The 18,687-nt window shown below is 28.8% G+C and overlaps 1 protein-coding gene and 1 long non-coding RNA gene across 2 annotated transcripts; both read left to right on the top strand.

Annotated features, from left to right (window-relative positions):
* The first annotated feature begins 225 nt into the window (after window positions 1-225).
* LOC136084243 (uncharacterized) lies at window positions 226-1,767 on the top strand. Its single transcript, XR_010640419.1, has 2 exons — window positions 226-378; window positions 683-1,767. It is a non-coding gene; the product is annotated as an uncharacterized LOC136084243 (long non-coding RNA).
* A 5,352-nt stretch (window positions 1,768-7,119) lies between these two features.
* On the top strand, window positions 7,120-7,872 carry LOC105845815 (green-sensitive opsin). Its single transcript, XM_065802559.1, has one exon. It carries the CDS (start codon window positions 7,120-7,122, stop codon window positions 7,870-7,872), a length of 753 nt encoding a protein of 250 aa, XP_065658631.1.
* Window positions 7,873-18,687: the final 10,815 nt, after the last annotated feature.

The following is an 18,687-nucleotide window of genomic DNA, read 5'->3' as shown; positions in this document are numbered from 1 at the left end:
ATGATAAACGCATCATCCTTACCTTGAGTCCCTGACTGATTATAACAGTATATATATATATATATATATATATATATATATATATATATATATATATATATATATATATATATATATATATATATATATATATATATATATATATATATATATATATATATATATATATATATATATATAAACGTTTTTATCAAGGTTTTTGTGTTAACGGTGTTATTTATTTTTTACATGATTATATGAAAAATTGTAATATTGTTTAATCAGCGAAATAAAAGTTAATAATAAAAAAACTTGTGTCTATGTTTAAACATAGACTAAGCAACAAAAATTATACCTTGCAACTTTAAACTGTGCTGAAGATCAGAATTGAACCCAAAGGTGAGTAAACTGTTTTAAAAGTGTTCATCATAGTATTGGTTCGAAGTATGTTTCGTTTTAAAGCCGTTGCCAGTATAGATAATTGAAGATTATTAATTTTGTGAATAAACAACTTTTTTGATAGAATTTGGGTTATTTTTGAAGAATGTGCAAAATAATCACAATGTATTTAATCAGCTAAAACGATAACTTTTTGAACTTTTAGCCAAAATTTTATAGAAGCAGAGTTATTATGTATACTTTTAATAATTTAATTAACTTTTTCAGTAAATCAAATTAAAATAATAGTAATATTTTTTTTTAGATGCTGAGTTTTTATAAAACAAGAAAATACAAAGATGATGATTTATCCAAATGTCATGAAGATGTAAAATGTAAAAGACTGGATTTCTAATTGATAAAGAATATTTACGACCAATTTTGAATACTTATCTCTTTAGTTGGGAAAGAAAAGTAAAAAAGCCTAAATTATTTCCTGGGCCTGATTTAGTTAAATCATTTTCACAAAGTCATGCTGAGCTTACAAATAAATTAGCGCAATGATTATGGAAAAAATCTCTGGGCAACAAGTTTGATGAAACAATTTTGGCTGACAACCTCGGCCTAAAAAAATGCATGGTAAAAAGACGTAAAAAATATCCAACAAATATAAGAAATAATTCTTAAACAAGTGTGATATAAGAAAACATTATGATATAAGAAAACGCTGCAGGTTAAAATCTACCTCCCTTTGTTTTCATAAGGCTATAAATTTGTGGTCATTTTGTTATGTAAGGTCCTAAAGTAGTCAGATACTTCAATACTAAAAGTGGTTGGTTTGAGGAAGCAGTTTTCGAAAAAAAAAATTTTTATAAAGTTTTACCTACTTAAAAAAGAAATCAGGACTAAAAATTAACAAGATGGCGAAAAGTAAAAGAACAAGAAATTTGAAAAAAATTAACTAATTTTAGAAAATTTTACATCTGTGCAAAAATGAGTTTATTGAGTTTACTTATGAACTTTTTCTGGATAAACTAAAATTTTTAAAGAAAATTGAGCTTATGTCTAGCTTATGCCTAAAAGCGTTAAAAACATTAAAGTGGTCTGACACACAAGCTTATATTTAAATGAATGAGATAGTAGAACCTTAAATATTTCAAAAACTAGGGAACTTTTAAATTACATCAATAAGACTTTCATTGGAGCTCTTGAAGTGTTTTTTGTTGATTTTTATTTAAAGCAAAAATTATTAACTTTCGATTAATTTAAAAATAAATTTGCCAACATAAAGAGTTTTTATATATATATATATTTTAATTTTTGTCTTTTAATATGATTGTGTTTATTATTCTTTTATTTTAGCATGTTAAATATTTTATTAACTTAGATAATATTAATAAGTAAAATCAACCTTTTGTTTTTTTAATAAGGTCATTCAATGTTTTCAATCTATGCAGCTAGTAGAGTTTTTTAAATTTTTGCAATGATATGTAAAGTTAGCCAACCCCCCGGTTAAGTTTGCATACATTGTAAACCTTCTTAAAAAAATACTTCTTTTTTTATAAAGAATGAAAAAAAAAACTGTTTAAAAAATAGTTTTTAGATTTTCTACAAGTTTTTATCAATATTAGAGATATTAGATACAATGCTTAAATCAAGATTAGGGATAGAGGATTCGAGATAAGGTTATAATAAAACCCTGAACCTAAAGTTAAAATTTAACCTTATCCGATGGGTTACATTTTAAACTTAGGGAAAGGGTTTTATTATAACTCTATCCCCAATCTTGATTTAAGCATTGTTCTAGGAGTGCTTGCCCATATAGTATTTGCGTAATTTATAAAGAACTGGCCAGTTGTGCGTTTTATTTTAAAATTTGATATTAATATTTAAATTTCTTCACCTTCATCAGAAACACGTTTAATATTTTATACTTTATTTTGAAAAGTAGAGAAAATTTTTTGAGATCCGATTTTGTACAAATAATATTTATTTCGTCCTACAGAATCATAAAATAAATGAAATGATTTTTTTTTTTAAGATGCGAATCTAAGTTCTACGATATTTTATATCGTTAAATGCTGTATGCGGTAGTGGTGTAGTGGTAAAGCTCTCGCTTTATAAGCGAGAGGTTCCGAGTGCGATCCCCACCACGTCCCTGGTAGTACCGCGCTCGTGTTTCCAGTTTACGTTTTTGTTAGATTTTCAGTATCTTTTTTTGAGATTTATAATTTTTGATTATATGTTAGACTTCATCATTTTTGTAAAATTATTCTTATTGTCAAGAGAGTTAAGCTTTGTATATGGTTTGTGTGATAAAGTAGATCTCAAACATTAGTTAGTGTAATATAAACACAATAAAGCAACATCTGTATGACAACGTAGCTAATGACACAGTCTAATGCTGATTCAGATATACCTGATAATATGTGATAACTTTGATGAGTCTGCATAAAAAAATAGAAAAAGTAAAATATAAAATTATCAGTGTTTTTTTTTTTTGACTATTCATGTATAGTAGTTACAATTTATAAACTCATGACGAGTTTTTTTGTTGCTGAGAACAGTTTTCCTTTATCCTTAGCTAATATAGTGCCCATCCGGCGCATCTAGTTTCACTTTCGGAATTAAAACCTATATAGACACGTGTTTGTCACAATCCAGGCGTATACCAAAAACACGTTTACTTCCCGGGCAATTTTACTTGAGTTTAACTCGTGTTTATTGAAGTTATGAAGTCAAATTTAGATGTCGCGTGCTTTTTAAAATAAAAATTGGTAACCTTATAAGACCAGGTATTGTTGAATTAGTATGAAATGATTTTTCAATCTTGAACTTTAATTAATTACATAATTTCCTCGCAGGGATGGGAATCTACCTGCTACTGGTAGTTACGCCAAAAAATCAAATCGTAGCTACGCTACTTGACAATACAACAGATCTCTGTTGCATCGTCAATTTTATTGCGATACCTTTTGACAGAGATGCCTGTTGTACTTTCGATAGTTTTTTTTTAATATGTGTATTTAATTTTGCGCGTTATGGTGGCAACGGTGTACCAACTACCAACGCCCTGTTCCCGAAAAAAAAGTAAGATTTTTTGTAAGTTTTTACGCAAAATATTATATATTATTATTTATAATTATATATGAGTTTATAATTATATATAATTATAAAATATATACTAGTTAACGTTAGATGTATGCTCTGCAATTTTCCACAGTTGCGTCAAGTTGCTTATGCAACAACTTGGTAGAGTTTCACAACTACACCTTCAGTGCTTTTGTCTGTGCTAAAAGCTTTTTTATACGTATCTATTTCACATTTTCTGACCTTTTTTTAACATGATTTACTGCAATAGGTTATGAAAATCTGGATATTTTGCAAATTGTCAGTTATAAATTAATCATATTTTTTCAGCATTTTTTTTTTTTTTCCATAATGATTGATTGCCAGCATGAGTTAGCTGTTAGCGAGTAGAAATATTTGAAATAACTATCAAAGTGTACAATTCATTATTTGTCATCTGGTCACGGGACCGGGGCAAGATGACTTATTATGTATTTTATGTCTCCGATCTTATAAAGTTTTAAAAACTACTAAGTACTCTAACTAAAGTAACACAAAATAAGTTTGTTACAAAAAATATATACCAAAAAATATCATACCCGAAGGACACCATCCATTTGTAATAAAGTTATTACTAGTACTAATAAGTTATCTTGCCCCAGTCCCTCGACCAGATGACAAATATTTTACATTTTAATTTTTACTTAAAAAAAATATGCTTCGGTATAAATCTATTATGTTGCATATAATAGCAGCTAAATTTTTCTTATCTTTTTAATTTTTCTTTATATTATCTTTTTAATATTTCTTTAGATTATCTTTTAAATTTTTCTTAACTTTTTCAGCCCCGCTGTATAATTGTGAATAACCGAAGGATATATATATATATTTTTTAAGTTAAAGCAAGTTAAACTAATTGATTTATCAAACTGAAAAAATAAATTTATCAAAAGTAGAACGCAGATTTTTCTCCTGATATGAATGTTAAAATGGTATAAATAAAAATTTTAATAAATAAAAAGCTTTTGAAAAGCTCCGGTTTAATAGTTACTGAAAGCAAAAAGGTGGACCAGAAAGAGCGGCTTGCGGCGCTGAATGAGTTAAGGAGAAAAATATTAAAGTAAACAAAAAAGCATTTTAAAAGACATTGAAAAACTTTTTACTTTGAACTTAGGCTATCTAAAAAATTATTTTTACAGATTAAGTCTCAGTAAGTAGATCAGACTCTTTTCCTGGAAAGAATAGAATTAACTGCAGCTAATCCAATTTAGGTTTGGGGTAGCGCTACACCAAATCTGAATGAAAATGAAATCTAAATCCTTCCCCACTCTTTAATCACCAACTACTTTTACTCAGCATTTTTGGAGTAATTGTTCAGCTTTACGTAAATAAAGTTTGACCAAAATGCGTCAAATTTTTATTCGCATAAAGTTAAGCAATTTACTTTAAAAACGCCGATCAATTGCTCAGCTTTACGTGAATAAAATTTTGAGCAAATTTAATGAAGTTTTTATTTTCGTTAAGCTGACCATTTACTGAGTAAAAGCAATTGCTTTTTTTTATTCACCCTGCCTAATATCAAATGTTTTTTTTTTTCGTTTTATTGTTAATATTATTATTTTGTACTTATACAGTTCTTGTAACAGTATGTTTAGTACATTTCTTGTAACAATTAATTTCATTAACTTTGGGTTAGTCGTTCATAATGGGTCGTATATACGACCCGGTGAGCTACTTTTTTTTTGAGCAATCAATTTAACCTAAAACCTTGTACACTTTTAAAGCAATCTAAATTAAATCATTTTAGAATAAAGTTGTTAACATTAAAGATTTTTTTAATATATATACTCAAATACACAGCATCGCAATATAGTATGCATAGATCTAGGGTATACTGTCGTGCTCTTGGAGTGAAACGGATAAATTTTATAAACAACAAAATGATTGAAACTAAAATCATTTCATACTTTTAAAGCAACTCAAGTTAAATTATTCTTGCTTATAATTCTGATCATTACATATTTTTCTATAATAAGAAATAATCATAAACACATTACCTTTTAATTGTATTACACTTCATCACAAGTTGTAAAGTTACAAATTATTTATGGAACTGTATTTTTGTATAGCTTGATTACTCAAGAGCATTATCAATAGAGTTGAATTTTTATTAGAATGGGAGTAATTTTGAATATAGCCAGAGAATTTTAAGTCAGTGTTGCTGCCTCATCATCCTTTTTGTTATAGGTGTTGTTGCAGTTATTGATGGTTTTGTTATTGGTATGATTGGCTCAGAAATCATTGTATACCTTTTTACTGATATTTTTGAAATATATGTTGAAACTAAAACAGAATTGTTACAGACTAATTGTGTTAGTAAATATGATCATTTTATTCAATCTGCCTCATATTTGCAACAAGTCGAAGGCTATCGAATTTCATATCATAGCTGCAGAAACAACATATGCAGCAGGTGCACTTGCTGCATTTTATATATACATATATATAAAAATTTACATGATTTTTCGATTTCACAAAAAAATTTGCTTTCATCATGAGAACTTTTATCAGGATTTTTATTAACGTTGATACTGTTGCATCGCTGTTGCATCAGCAAAAATACTTCTTTCACATTTCAGCCTATATTTAAATTAGTATCTATTTCATAATTGTCGGCAAAAATGATGAAACAGGTATGATGAATATAACTGTTTATGTTTATGACATAAATAACTGTTTATAACCAAATTTTAAATTAATTTTTTTTTTTTAAATGTAATTGTATGTTTATTATAGTAGTTTTTTTTTTTTCTTTTTTCTTAGCAACAAGTTATTTTTTTAAAATTGTTTGTTTGAAAAGTTATTGAGGGAGGAGGGGGGGGCAAATTTCCCTGGTGCCCTACGGACCTGTAGTATAAAATGAAAAAAAAAAGTTTTGACAAATTTGAGTAGGCCCGACAAAATTGAAAGCAGCTTAAATGTGTGTCGCACCTTCAAGGCGTGACTCATTAAGAATAAGGTTTATAAATTGATTTGATAGAAACGTCTCATACTTTTCCGATTAATATAAAATTCAGTGCATAAAAGCTGTCGGTTAAAAATCAGCGTATGCATTAAAAAAAATAAAAACAGCTGATGTACGCAGATGTATACGATAACGTCAAAAAATCCGTTGTATGAATTTTCTAATACAATCACATAAAAGCGTGTATATTTTTAGACCAATTGAGAAAAAATGAAGCGAAAAACTTTATTGTAAAAACATCATTTTTTTTCTTTATGTTTTTTTTTAATATATAATATATCGGGGAATATAAAAGAAATATGTTCTTTTAATTAAGTTTTTTACTTTGACAAATCATTTTTAAATTTATCAAAAACTTTAAAAACCACAGACCACAAAAGCATTTTTAAAACCGTCTCTATTAATGATTGTTGAATTCTATTATTTTTGATTGTTGAATTATGATTATATATTTAGATAACAAACACGTTTGTGACGCCCTTGTGTTGTGATTACAACATAAACCAATATAAAAAGTTGAAATCAAAAAGCTAAACTCTTATTAAAAGAATATTTTTAAGATCTTGGTTTGATTTTAGAAGAGCATTTCTTACAACTAATTATAATATAGTGCAAATTAAATAATGGAAAATGTTCTAGCGCTCGTATTTTCTACAACTATATTCATGATGGCGGTTCAAAATTGGAAACTTTATAAATCCTTGAAAGTGCCAGGAGTTGTAGCAATGTTGCCATTGCACGATTATTATACTCTAAAAAGTCTTATAGCTGCCATCATGTTAGAAATAATTTGCAAGGGAAGTGAATTTTTTACATTACGATTTATAGAAAACCATAAACTGGCGTACATTATATGCAATTTAATGGCTTCAATTGGAACTTGGGTATCATTTACATTTATATATTTGTTAATCAACTCGTTTAGCAGCGCTGAAGATCAGAAAGATAATAAATTTGTTTCAATAGTTCGAATTTCTTTATGTTGGTTTTGTGCACTTCCATGGGGAATATTACCATTTTTTGGTTATGGAGTATTCATCAAATCAGGAAATGGTGCCTTTTGCGGTCCTGCTTGGGCAAGTGAAAATCTGTACGATCAAGTATACTTCATTTTAATGTATGCACTAGGGTTTGTGATACCTCTTGTATATTGCGCTATCATCAACTGGATGAAAGGATCTAATAAAAATGAAAAACCTGGATATAAAAGTTTTCATAGTTTACCTCAAACTTTGTTGCTTGAAGTCATTTTTTACGTGGTTGTTCTATGGATTCCATATGGACTTTGGGGCTTTGTTAAAATGATTTGGGGTAATATAAACGAACCAATTGACTTTGTTGTGTTAATAATCGCCCACTTTTGCTATGTTATTACGCCTAATAAACTTTCAACACATTTAGAAAAAATGTGCAGCTTTTAACATCTGTCCCTTGAACAACTTGAAACAGACATTTGTTTATTTACTTAAAAACAGCGTGGCTTACTATAAATCGAAAAAAAAAAATTCTCCAGAAAATGTTTAGAATTATTATTTATTCACTAATTCATTATAATGGTACAAATAAAATATAACTTAGTATAAAATAGGATTTTAAATTTTTTATTTTTTTTTATTTTAATTTATTATTGGAAATATCTTGTTGTTAAGAAAAAGTGTTATTAACGAATTAAAAAAGTAAACTTTGTAAAACAGTATTATTAACTTTGTAAAACAGGGTATTATCATATTTTAAGGATATAGTCATCTCACAGTGACATCTATAACATCTCTCTTAACATTCAATCAGTCAACAAGTCATTATCATCGCCATTATTTAGATAACAAATTAACAATCGAGAAAATTAATATAACTTTTTCATGCACTCGTAAAACGCGTAAGTACGCGATTAAACGCATATTTAGAACTTTAACGGCTTTAAACACCTCATGTTTTAAAATATAAATAATATTTACAGAAATTTTAAATTAAAATTCTATTTTAAAATTTTTATGAACTAAAACATACTATTATGAGTTTAATGCTCACACGAACGTATATGTATTAATTTAATGATAGTTATATTTTCTCTAAATTTTTGCGTATTAAAAGAGCTTCACGCGTGACAACGCGTGAAGCTCTTTAAATACGCAAAAAAATAAAAAAAAGTTAAAGTAAAACGCTTTTCAAAATTTAAAATATTATTATATCAAAATATATTATCAGTATTACATATGTTGGCCTTTCTCTAATAAACCCTATGCTTTGCAAATAAAATGCTAAATATTTTAGGATCCAAACTAATAAAAGAAATTGCTTCAGATCACTTATGGTGCAAAGTCTTTATATTTTTGCTATGGAATGCAACATGCGTATTAAAGGAGCTGAGTTGTGCAACTTTTTGTTTTGGACCAGTTTTCAACGTTCTTGAGCTTCCTCAGAATAATAGACAATAGAGAATATTAAAAAAAATAAAGCAGCTACGTTTCAATTTTTTGCAAATACAAAATGGGTTTATTCAAGTTACAAATACAAATGGATTTATTCAAATTACAAATACAACTGGGTTTATTCAAAATGTTTCATTCAAGCCATACTTAATGACAAGAATTTTACCAGTACTCTAGTGGGCACCGACGTCATAAACAGTATCATTATAGTAAAGTTTATCATTGTCAAAATGCACCCAGAGGATAAAGTAAAAAAAGAATGGGCATCTTTTTTACAACTTTTACATCAATCCCTATTGTTTCAGCAAAAAATCTCAGAATTTTAATTGATTTTTTTTTCGAAGAATTTCCTTGTTACTGTTTACAAAACATACATTGAGCTTACCAACACAAAGACTCGACTTTTTTTGAACGTTGGTTAAATTGTTTCCTTACCTTTACAGAAAGCCTTTCTTTTAAAAGTCTGGCTTATAATGTTTGTTTTCTATATTATAACTTAAATGCAATATGAACTCGAATAATATTATCCAGCAATCTGGAACATATTTAAAATTAATCAGATTTTTAATTCTAAAGCAATTTATAACTAATGTTCATTAGGTTAAGACATGAAAATTATTTATTTTTATAAAAATAAAAAAATATTTAATTGAGCCAAGGTATACTAATTTATTTGATTGAGTCAGGGCGTACTAAAATAAGAAGTCTTCTCATCGAGCAACGGCTAGAAAAATACAAAACTGATTTAGTTAGCGGCAAAAGTTACTATGAAGGCTTTGTCTTATCAGAAAAATTCAAAATACCAAAATAAATTTGTGAATTTTAGTTCTAAACATTACACTGTCTAGAAGACAACTTCTTACAGATTATCAAAAAATCATGAAGAGCCCAAGAAATGGATTAAAACAATTTAAGCGGCCGTTGCGCAGTGGTTAGAGCGCTTACTTAAGAAACAAAGATCCAGGGTTTGAAGCCCTGGGTATATTTTTCGTCATCGGTAAGGAAGGAAGCGTGAACTTCCTAGTCGAATGCTCTTTCACGGTGCTCTGTGACAAGATTATCAGGTCTAATTGGGGAATCTAAAACAAAAATTTAAAGAAAAAAAGCTCAAAAGATATCATACCAGACAAATAAGACGGTGTAGTTTGAGTAAAATATTTCCTGTCAAGATTTCCTGTTAAGTAAAAGAAAGAGAAAGATATTGAAAAAACTATAAATTTAGAGTAACCAGTAACTAGAGATTCAGAAAGGTCTTTGCAGTTAAAAACTTGCCAACTTTGATGTCATGTATGACATCAAAGTTCGCAACAAAACAGTTGGCAGCACTTATGATGATAAACCGTTTTTAAACAAAAATAAAAGTTGGATAGAAGGAGCCAAATGTAAAATTTAAAATAAGTATATATCAGCGTTGTCCCTTTTCATTATATAGAAGATGTAGTAAATCAAAGTAAAATTGTAAAGTGTAACTAAGTTGACCACAGCTGCTTAAGCCAGGGCCTTCGAGAGCGCCAATGGCGCCCGGGTCAAAAAATAAACCCAGAAATTACAAAATTTAAAGTTTGTTGAACGCAAAAATTATTTATTTCTGGTTCAGCACATTATCATCTGCTTTACTAATAATTCTCTGGATTGAGAAACAGTTTATTAATTAAAACTGACATATGAATCAAAACATTAGTTTTAAAACTAATAAACAAAAAGTCATTCAACAAAATTTTCAACAAAAGGTAACTAGGCGCTTAAAAATGAATTTTTTTAGCTTTTCTGGCAGCCAAAATATCGATGACATTGACATTTTTTTGGCTGTCGTGGAAATAGGCTGTGTTTGATGCCCCATCGTGAAAGCGTTTTAGTTTACGCTTTCATTTAGTAGTGAGTTTAATTTCAAATCCTAGCGGTTTTAAAAATGAAATGGCAACCAAAAGCCTCTTATCTGTTTAAGATCTTTTTTTTTTGTTCCAGCAGCTATTCAATTAATTTTCCAGCTATTCAATTAAACAATTAATCTTCCAGCAGCTATTCAATTAAACGTAGCTCGTCATCAATGGTAATGACTTCAGCTAACGGCAGCAAGGGTTTTGTACTAAATCGTAATTAGCAATACAAATTCAAAAGATGAAAACAATTTTTTAAGTCTCATGCTTGGCTGAACTGCTTACTGGTCAGATCCAGGTTTTCTATGGCATTTTTAAGAGTTAGCAACATTTATCTTAGCCTCTCGACATGTGATTTGATCAAACCGGTACGAGAGCTCCATTTTGTCATAGAAAGTTCTGGAGAAAAATTCCTTTTTCTTCAGTGAGGATATTCCATCGGGCAAGACTAACACTAAAAACTAAGTACCAAGATTCGACATTTTCAAAGAATACTTTGATCTCAATGGCTGATTCAACTGAGAGGACACCAGCCAAATTCAGACTGTGAGTGCTAAAGGGAACGTACAGACCTTCTGAATAATTTTGCTGTATTAAGGCTTGAGCTCCCTTGTAAGTACCTGACATATTGGATCCATTATTATGTCCCTAACCGCAACATTTTCAAATATACATACCTAGCCTTAAAATCACATCAGTGATAATCTTAGCTATATTAACTCCTTTCTTTATCTCGAAGCTTCAGCACACAAGAATTGTTCTTTGATTTTCCAGCAATTAGCTTTTCTTTCATAGAGGAGAAAACAAATAATAAAAGTCCTGCTCAGTGTGAGATATATTGGGGGTACCATCAACTATGATGGTGAAATAGATACCATCCTGGATTTCTTCAGCAGATGCACTTTGGGTAACACCACCATATTTCCTTTTTCTTCTACCACTTCAAGTTTTTAAGATATTAGGGTTAAAATCCAAAATATTTAGAGTAAAATCCCTAATATTTTTAAAAAAAAACTTTTATTTTGTTGATGAAAAACATTTTTTTAGACTATTTTAATACTCTTTAACGTTTTTTTACTCTATCTTTTTGCCAATAAATTTTAAATAAAAATGTTTATGTTTTTTGAAATCTCTAGTTTTTTGTACCAGTGAAGCTAGTAAGACGGATGTATCCCTCTTTTCAATCCATGTAGAACTTTTGGTGCAATGGGCTGAATTGATGCTGCTTCAAACAATCTATGAGTGCCCTCCATTGAATCCTAGTTCCTCCGTTCCAACAAAGAAGGGACAATAACCCGTTTTTGAAAACTGCCTATGTGCCGTGGTCCCTTAAAAATAATTACATCTCGATCTTCTTAACTCAAAACAACTAGCCAAAAAGAGAGGTTAGCACACTAATTATTACCAAGTCAGGTTGAACATCACATTCTTCATTGATAGTTAAAGTTTCTCCTTCTGACTCTCATAAGTCACTTTGAAATTCATTTAGCTTAGCTTCAGGGGAATTGATTGAGGCCCCCTCTTAACTACAGTCTTTCAAATCACGTGTATTGAGTGCAGTAAATTATACATATTGATTGCAGCAAAGATCCAAAAACTCAAATGTTTGGTAACTGGCCGGGTCCTGGTAAAGGCAAGGCAACTTATTTATCTAAAAAATGCAACCCTATGGTTCTCTTTTTTGCTTCAAAAGTCAAATACTACTTGAAAAAGTAGCGCTTTTATTGTGAAATCGACAACAAATGTCTTTAACTTCTTCAACAACCGCGTTGCTTACCCATGGAGTGCACTACCTAACAAAGTTTTCAGTGCTATCAGTGTCGGCTGCTTCAATGAGTCAGTGTCGACTGATGAGTTATCATTATATTTACCACAGCGCATCATCTTCCGTGCAATCGAGCACGAGCTAGTATGGCTAACTGTTTATGGGCTTACGAAATATGTCCGGTTCCGTCTACTTCTACTACAACTAAATTCTATTTTTTTTGTAAAAAATAGTTTAAAATTAATTATAATAATAGAATTTAAAATTCAAATATGCATTTATGTGCATTTTTATTCCGAATACTAAAGTTTCAATCTCAAGTACAAAAACTAAGCAGATTTCAAATTGTCAGCCATTAAAATGTTTTCTATTTATTGTTAAAAAAAACAACCTAAATCTAAAAGTATTGGAGTTTTTTAACAATCGAAAAACATTTTAATGAGATTTTAATTCAGCTGAGGGAGTACCCATAAAAGTAAGTTAAAGCTTCTACATTGTGAGCAGAAACATGTAAGTTGATTTATTAATTTAAAAGATCATTTTACTCATGTCAAGACTAATCTATAAAAAACTAATTTTTTTATAGATTAGGCATGGCCATACTAATCAATAAAAAAACCAAAATATTAATTATTACCTTCTTAGGAATTAAATTACAGAACAAAATGTTTTTCTACTTTGCTTGTATACACTGCGAAATGGTCAAATTTTTTTTAAATTCAACAATTGTCAAATTTTCGAAATTTAACAATGGTCAAGTTATCTAAATTCAACAATGGTCAAAAACACTGCTTACTATTACTTGATGAAGTGGTCGAGGGGTGAATGTTCAAAAGGTCTGTTCACTATAACTTAAAATTAAAAATTACAACAGAGCAAACCAAGTATTTTTGAAAAGATATGTTTGATTATCTCCATCCATTAAAGACTGATGGCATTTTTTTACTTTTTGAGTTTTTTCATATTACGGTAACTATGGAAATTTTACATCTTAAACCGTGGTGGCCGAAGTGACCGTGGTGTTAAAACACATAGTAATACAATTTGTGAATGGGTATTCTTGAGTTACAATTGACTTCATTATCTCCATCCGTTAAAGACTGAGCAGCCGTGGCGCAGTGGTTAGAGTTCTGGCTCAGAACCCAGAGGTCCTAGGTTCGACGCCAGCTCTAGCTTAACAAGCGACATTGGTACGGAAGGAGGCGTGAACTTCCTGTTAAATGCTCTCCCGCGGTGCTCTGTGATAAGACCTTAAGGACTTCTGGGAGCATCTAAAATAACTAAAAAAAAAAAAAATTATGCTGTCACATCAAATATACTGTTTATTCAAAGATATTGCGCATATATTTTCACTAATATTACAAAAGGTCATTGCCATATTCTTACAAATTTATTATTTAACAATTATGGCCATATGCATTCACCTGCATCAGACCATGCAACCCAAAGTTAAAGCTTAAAAACTGTCAAATTAGCTTTTGTAATTAAATATACTATACACAGTTTTGTTAACAAATTTATTATTTAACTTTTTTACTATTTAGATATTGTTGTTGATATTTTAATTCTATATCGTCATTTTTTTAAAAAGGCAAAAAAAAACCTTCAGCGTCATAATTCGCATATTTATATAACTCTGATTTTATTTATATTATTTAATCTCATTAAGCACTCTTATTAAAGATACATGCAAATACTTAACATATATTAACATATATTACGCTCCTTGAAATTTTGCTAGCACTCTTGAGCAGCAATCGAAAATAAATTGGAAAATAAAAATTTAAACTATTCGTTAAAAAATATACCTAGACCAGATAAAACAAGTTACAAAATACAATTAATCGAAAAAAAATTCATATTCTATGTAAAACTTATGTTATTCAAACAAGAACGAATCAAAACAAGTAAAAAAAGAAACTTTTGGCTTTAAAACAAATAATACTCCACCACAGTGTAAAGAATTAGAAAACTTTAAAAACGAATTACTTAAATTAGTGACTTTCACTAAATTTAGAAAAGAGTAAAGCAAAGAGTAATTCAAAATAAACTCAAAAAAAAAGATATTTTGAATATAAAATCAAACAATGATGTCCTGATATTTGCAGACAAAACCTACAATATATATCTAATCACGTCAGAAATAGCGCAACTAGAAAATGCTATAAACAGGGAAGCCAAAACTTTAGCTAAAAACCTAAACTTTAAACAAATAAAAATAATGGCAAAACCAGAAGCTTTGATTACACTTAAAGATCATAAAACCAATTTCGAAAACAAAAAACAATGTTGTTTATCAAACTCTGCCAAAAGCGAACTCGGTATAATCAGCAAAACATACTTAGACAAAATTAATACAAAAATTAGAAAATTATTATAACTCAATCAATGAAAAAATACATCTGAGTTCTTAAAATGGTTTACCAGTATAAAAGGAAAATGTTTTTTTATCCAACTCGACATTAATTCTATCAAAAATCGTATCTAAAGTCGAAATCAGACTATATTGTGAAGACGGGTTTATAATACTTCGAAATAAATCTATGAAATATTGCGATAATATTAAAAAAGAGTAGAAATTCTTTAAATAATTGCGTTTAAAATAAAAATGAAAACAAACTTAAATGCAGTAAACTTATAGACGTAACACTCTATCTTGCTAAAAATATGAAAAACCAACAAACTAACTTATATACATACCATATGAAAAACCAACAAACTAACTTATATACATACACACAGATTCCAACCCCCCGCCCTAAGTAATTAAGCAAATACCCATTCCTATCAATAATAGGTTATCAAAAAATTTTTCGAGCAAAAATATTTTTGACTCATCGAAAACGGAGTACGAAGTATTATAAAAAAAATCGCTATAAAAATTTTACATTTAAGTATAATCTACGGGCAATAGCACAACAAAAAAGCACAAAAAAATATCATGGTTTAACCTACCCTATAGGGTAAAAATGTTTCTACCAACAACGGAAAAATATTCTTTAGCGTAATAGCAAATAATTTTCTACCATCGCACCCTTTGCATAATTCGATTAACAAAAACACAGAGAAACGTCTTAATAGAAAATCTGAGATCATATCAAAATATCGCCATGAAAATATATTTAATTTAGATGATCATGAACCGGAAGATTGACACAAAATAAAGCCTATAGCGTGATTTGTAAAAAAAAAAAACAATTTAAAAAAAGCCATTAAAAAAGTTACTTTAAAAAACTAAAACAATAGATGCTAAAACGTAATAGATATAGATGATAAAACTAAAACAATAGATGCTAAAACGTAAGGTACATTTGTTAAACAAAAAAATATCATAGTGTTTTTATAATGATGAAACTCCCGGAAAATAGCCCCGGGCCCCTAAAAGACTTTATCCGCCACTGTATGTACATATGTCTAAAAATATTTTATTGTTAGTTTTCATTCCCCATGTTATAATAAAATGAAAAAATATAAGTTTATACAGAAAATACCATAGGAAAGTGTCAACTTCTAAAAAAGGTCTTGCCCCATCACACCTGACGACTTGTTGGGTCGTCAGGTCGTCGTTTTTTCCCAATGTAAATCAAATTGGGTCTTAAAAGAAGTAAAATTTAATAGAATATTTATAAATAACAACCTTATTTTAATACAACCCATCTTATAAATTTTAAAAAACGTATCAAAAAGTCCATCTCTAAAATGTTTTTGTTTAAAAATGTTAGTTCTTTAACAATAAATTTCACAAAATAAATTTTTATTAAAAAACGATGATTTTTTAAAACTTTCTATAAAACTTTTCTACTTTTGAGACCCAACTTAATATCGTCTCGTTGGTTTGACAAGGTTCTGATTTTTTATATATTAAGAAAATAGCAAATAATTTTTTTTTTCTTTTTATTTAAATATCTAAATAAAAATATTTGTATAACTATTTTTTTATTTATTTATGTATTTTTATACATCAACCGAAAAATTAATACACAAATAAATAAAAAAAACAATAATATATATAATTTTAATTAAACATTAGAAAAAATTAAAAGATTTTTTTCTATATTCTTCTACCATAAAAAATTTTAGTTAGAACTTTGTCAAACCAACGCGACGGCATGGCACCCACCATATATTATCAAAATTTTATGTCCTTAAGTGATTTTGGACGTAACTTTTTTAAAAATTGACATTTGCAATTGGGATTTTATTGATAATTGCAAATGTCAATTACCAATAAAATGCCAATTTACACACACAAAAACTCCTCGAAAAAATAATAAGGGTTAATCTTTTAAAAATAGTCATATCTCTAGTACATATCATCATCACATACTCTAGTACATATCACCATCAGTAGGTTCATCAGGAAGTTTTCTGATGAATCTTATGATTATGAAACAAATTGTTGAAGAAAAGAATTATTTAAGTGTTTTTACTAATTTATTATTGCTCTGTTATTTAAGAACATTGAGCACTCTATTTGTAGAATACACTAAAATAATTATTATAACGTTATCATAGAGTTATGTTGGAACAAATATTTAAAAGGTCAACTTATTTGACAGTTTTTACGTTTTCTTAAATAAAATAGCAATAGTTGAATGTCGATTATCGATTTAAAACATAAGGTTAAAATTACAAATGAAATTAAAAATAAGAAATTAAAATAATGTTGCAAATAAAAAATGCAATTAAGAATTTAGTCAAAATGTTTCGACAGTGTTTAGATAAATTGTTTCGCAGTGGGTATTCTACGAAATAATCTCACTCCGTCAAAGATGGTGTCTTTAATATGTCTTTGATGGAGTGAGAAAGTTCTTGCAAAGGTTTGCAAACAAACGAAAAATAAACTGTTTTTGTTACTCGTTTTTTTTTCAGTGTGTACTTGTAATTCTGATAATAAGACTAATTTGGCTATATTATTTACAATATCCATGTGTGCAACTAGTTCATAAAACTTCTTGAAAACTGAATCAGATGTCCGCTATCCAAGCGGTTTCTCAAGGAACGTCCAAAACTTTTTTTTGTCTTCTTTCATGAAGACACTAAATAAATATATTATCATTTCTGTCACTAGATCCTTATATTTTAACTGTTCAGATTCATTTTTCAACTTTACACGACACGGGGTGCCTGCCAATGCTAGTAAATGTAGATTTTGCACCATCTTTTTTTGATTGATGCTGACACTCTGTCATCTAAAAAAGCTATACCAACAAAAAGTTCCGAGAGAAACCAGAGGTGCCTTTTTCGGATAGATCTTCAGATTTAACAAAAGTGTGATGTTATATGGAGGGGCTCAGATTCCAAATGGCGCTTCGTTCCACTATTTGATATAAACAAGACTAATAAGTAGAACCTAATCTATGATATTCTTGAATTCGCGAGCAGTCAACTTGAACTGAGTTTTAAAAAGAAAGATTTTCAGTGTGTAAATGGCTTTTCCATCCATCTTGTATGATATATTGGACCAGAAGCTAAAATTTCTTGCTGCTTTTTTGTCCAGATAAACTTAAAAATTTCTGATCGTCCCTTAGGTGTTTGTTTTTCACAAGCTCTTGGTAAATAGACAGGTATTTCCTGTCTCAAGTTCTTTAATGTTGGGTCCTGAAACAGTTCATCAGTTGCTGTACAATAAGCGTCTTGGTTCATTAATGGCCATTTCTAAAATCGCTTGAGTATCGCTGTTGATGATCTTTAACTTGAACCAAACATGACAACATGCAATTCCGACCATTTTAGTTCCCAGAGCTACTTCAACTCCAACACATGTGCCCTTATGAGGCCTGTTTTGCTAGCTGTAGTACCAAATGCAAGGCCTTTGATGTCTGAACTCATACTTTATTTCTTAATTACATCAACACAAGCATTTACTAGAGCCTCTCTTGTTCTTCTAACCATTTTTGGAATACCCAACAACTTTTCCTGGCCATTAATAAAAATGATAACAGTTAATAAAAGTTTAGTGATAGGAAACTTTAATTAAGAAACTTAAAAGACAATTACAAAAAAAAAGTTGCTTTTATCTCTAAATTATTATTACAAGCTAAATAAAAAATGACAAATAAAAGTATTAAAAATAATAAAGAAAAATAATTAAAAACGACAAATAAAAATATCAATAAACTCTAAAGCCTGCTACTAATTTTTGTCAAAATTGATTTTATAAAA

This window comes from Hydra vulgaris, chromosome 08 (genome assembly GCF_038396675.1).
Source record: "Hydra vulgaris chromosome 08, alternate assembly HydraT2T_AEP".
NCBI classification, from domain to species: domain Eukaryota; kingdom Metazoa; phylum Cnidaria; class Hydrozoa; order Anthoathecata; family Hydridae; genus Hydra; species Hydra vulgaris.
Note: the sequence above shows the minus strand (reverse complement) of the source record. Positions and strands in the feature narration are given on the sequence as shown.

Excerpts from the sequence above, each read along its gene's own strand:
- LOC105845815 (XM_065802559.1), top strand. The coding sequence starts at position 7,120 with ATGGCGGTTCAAAATTGGAAACTTTATAAATCCTTGAAAGTGCCAGGA.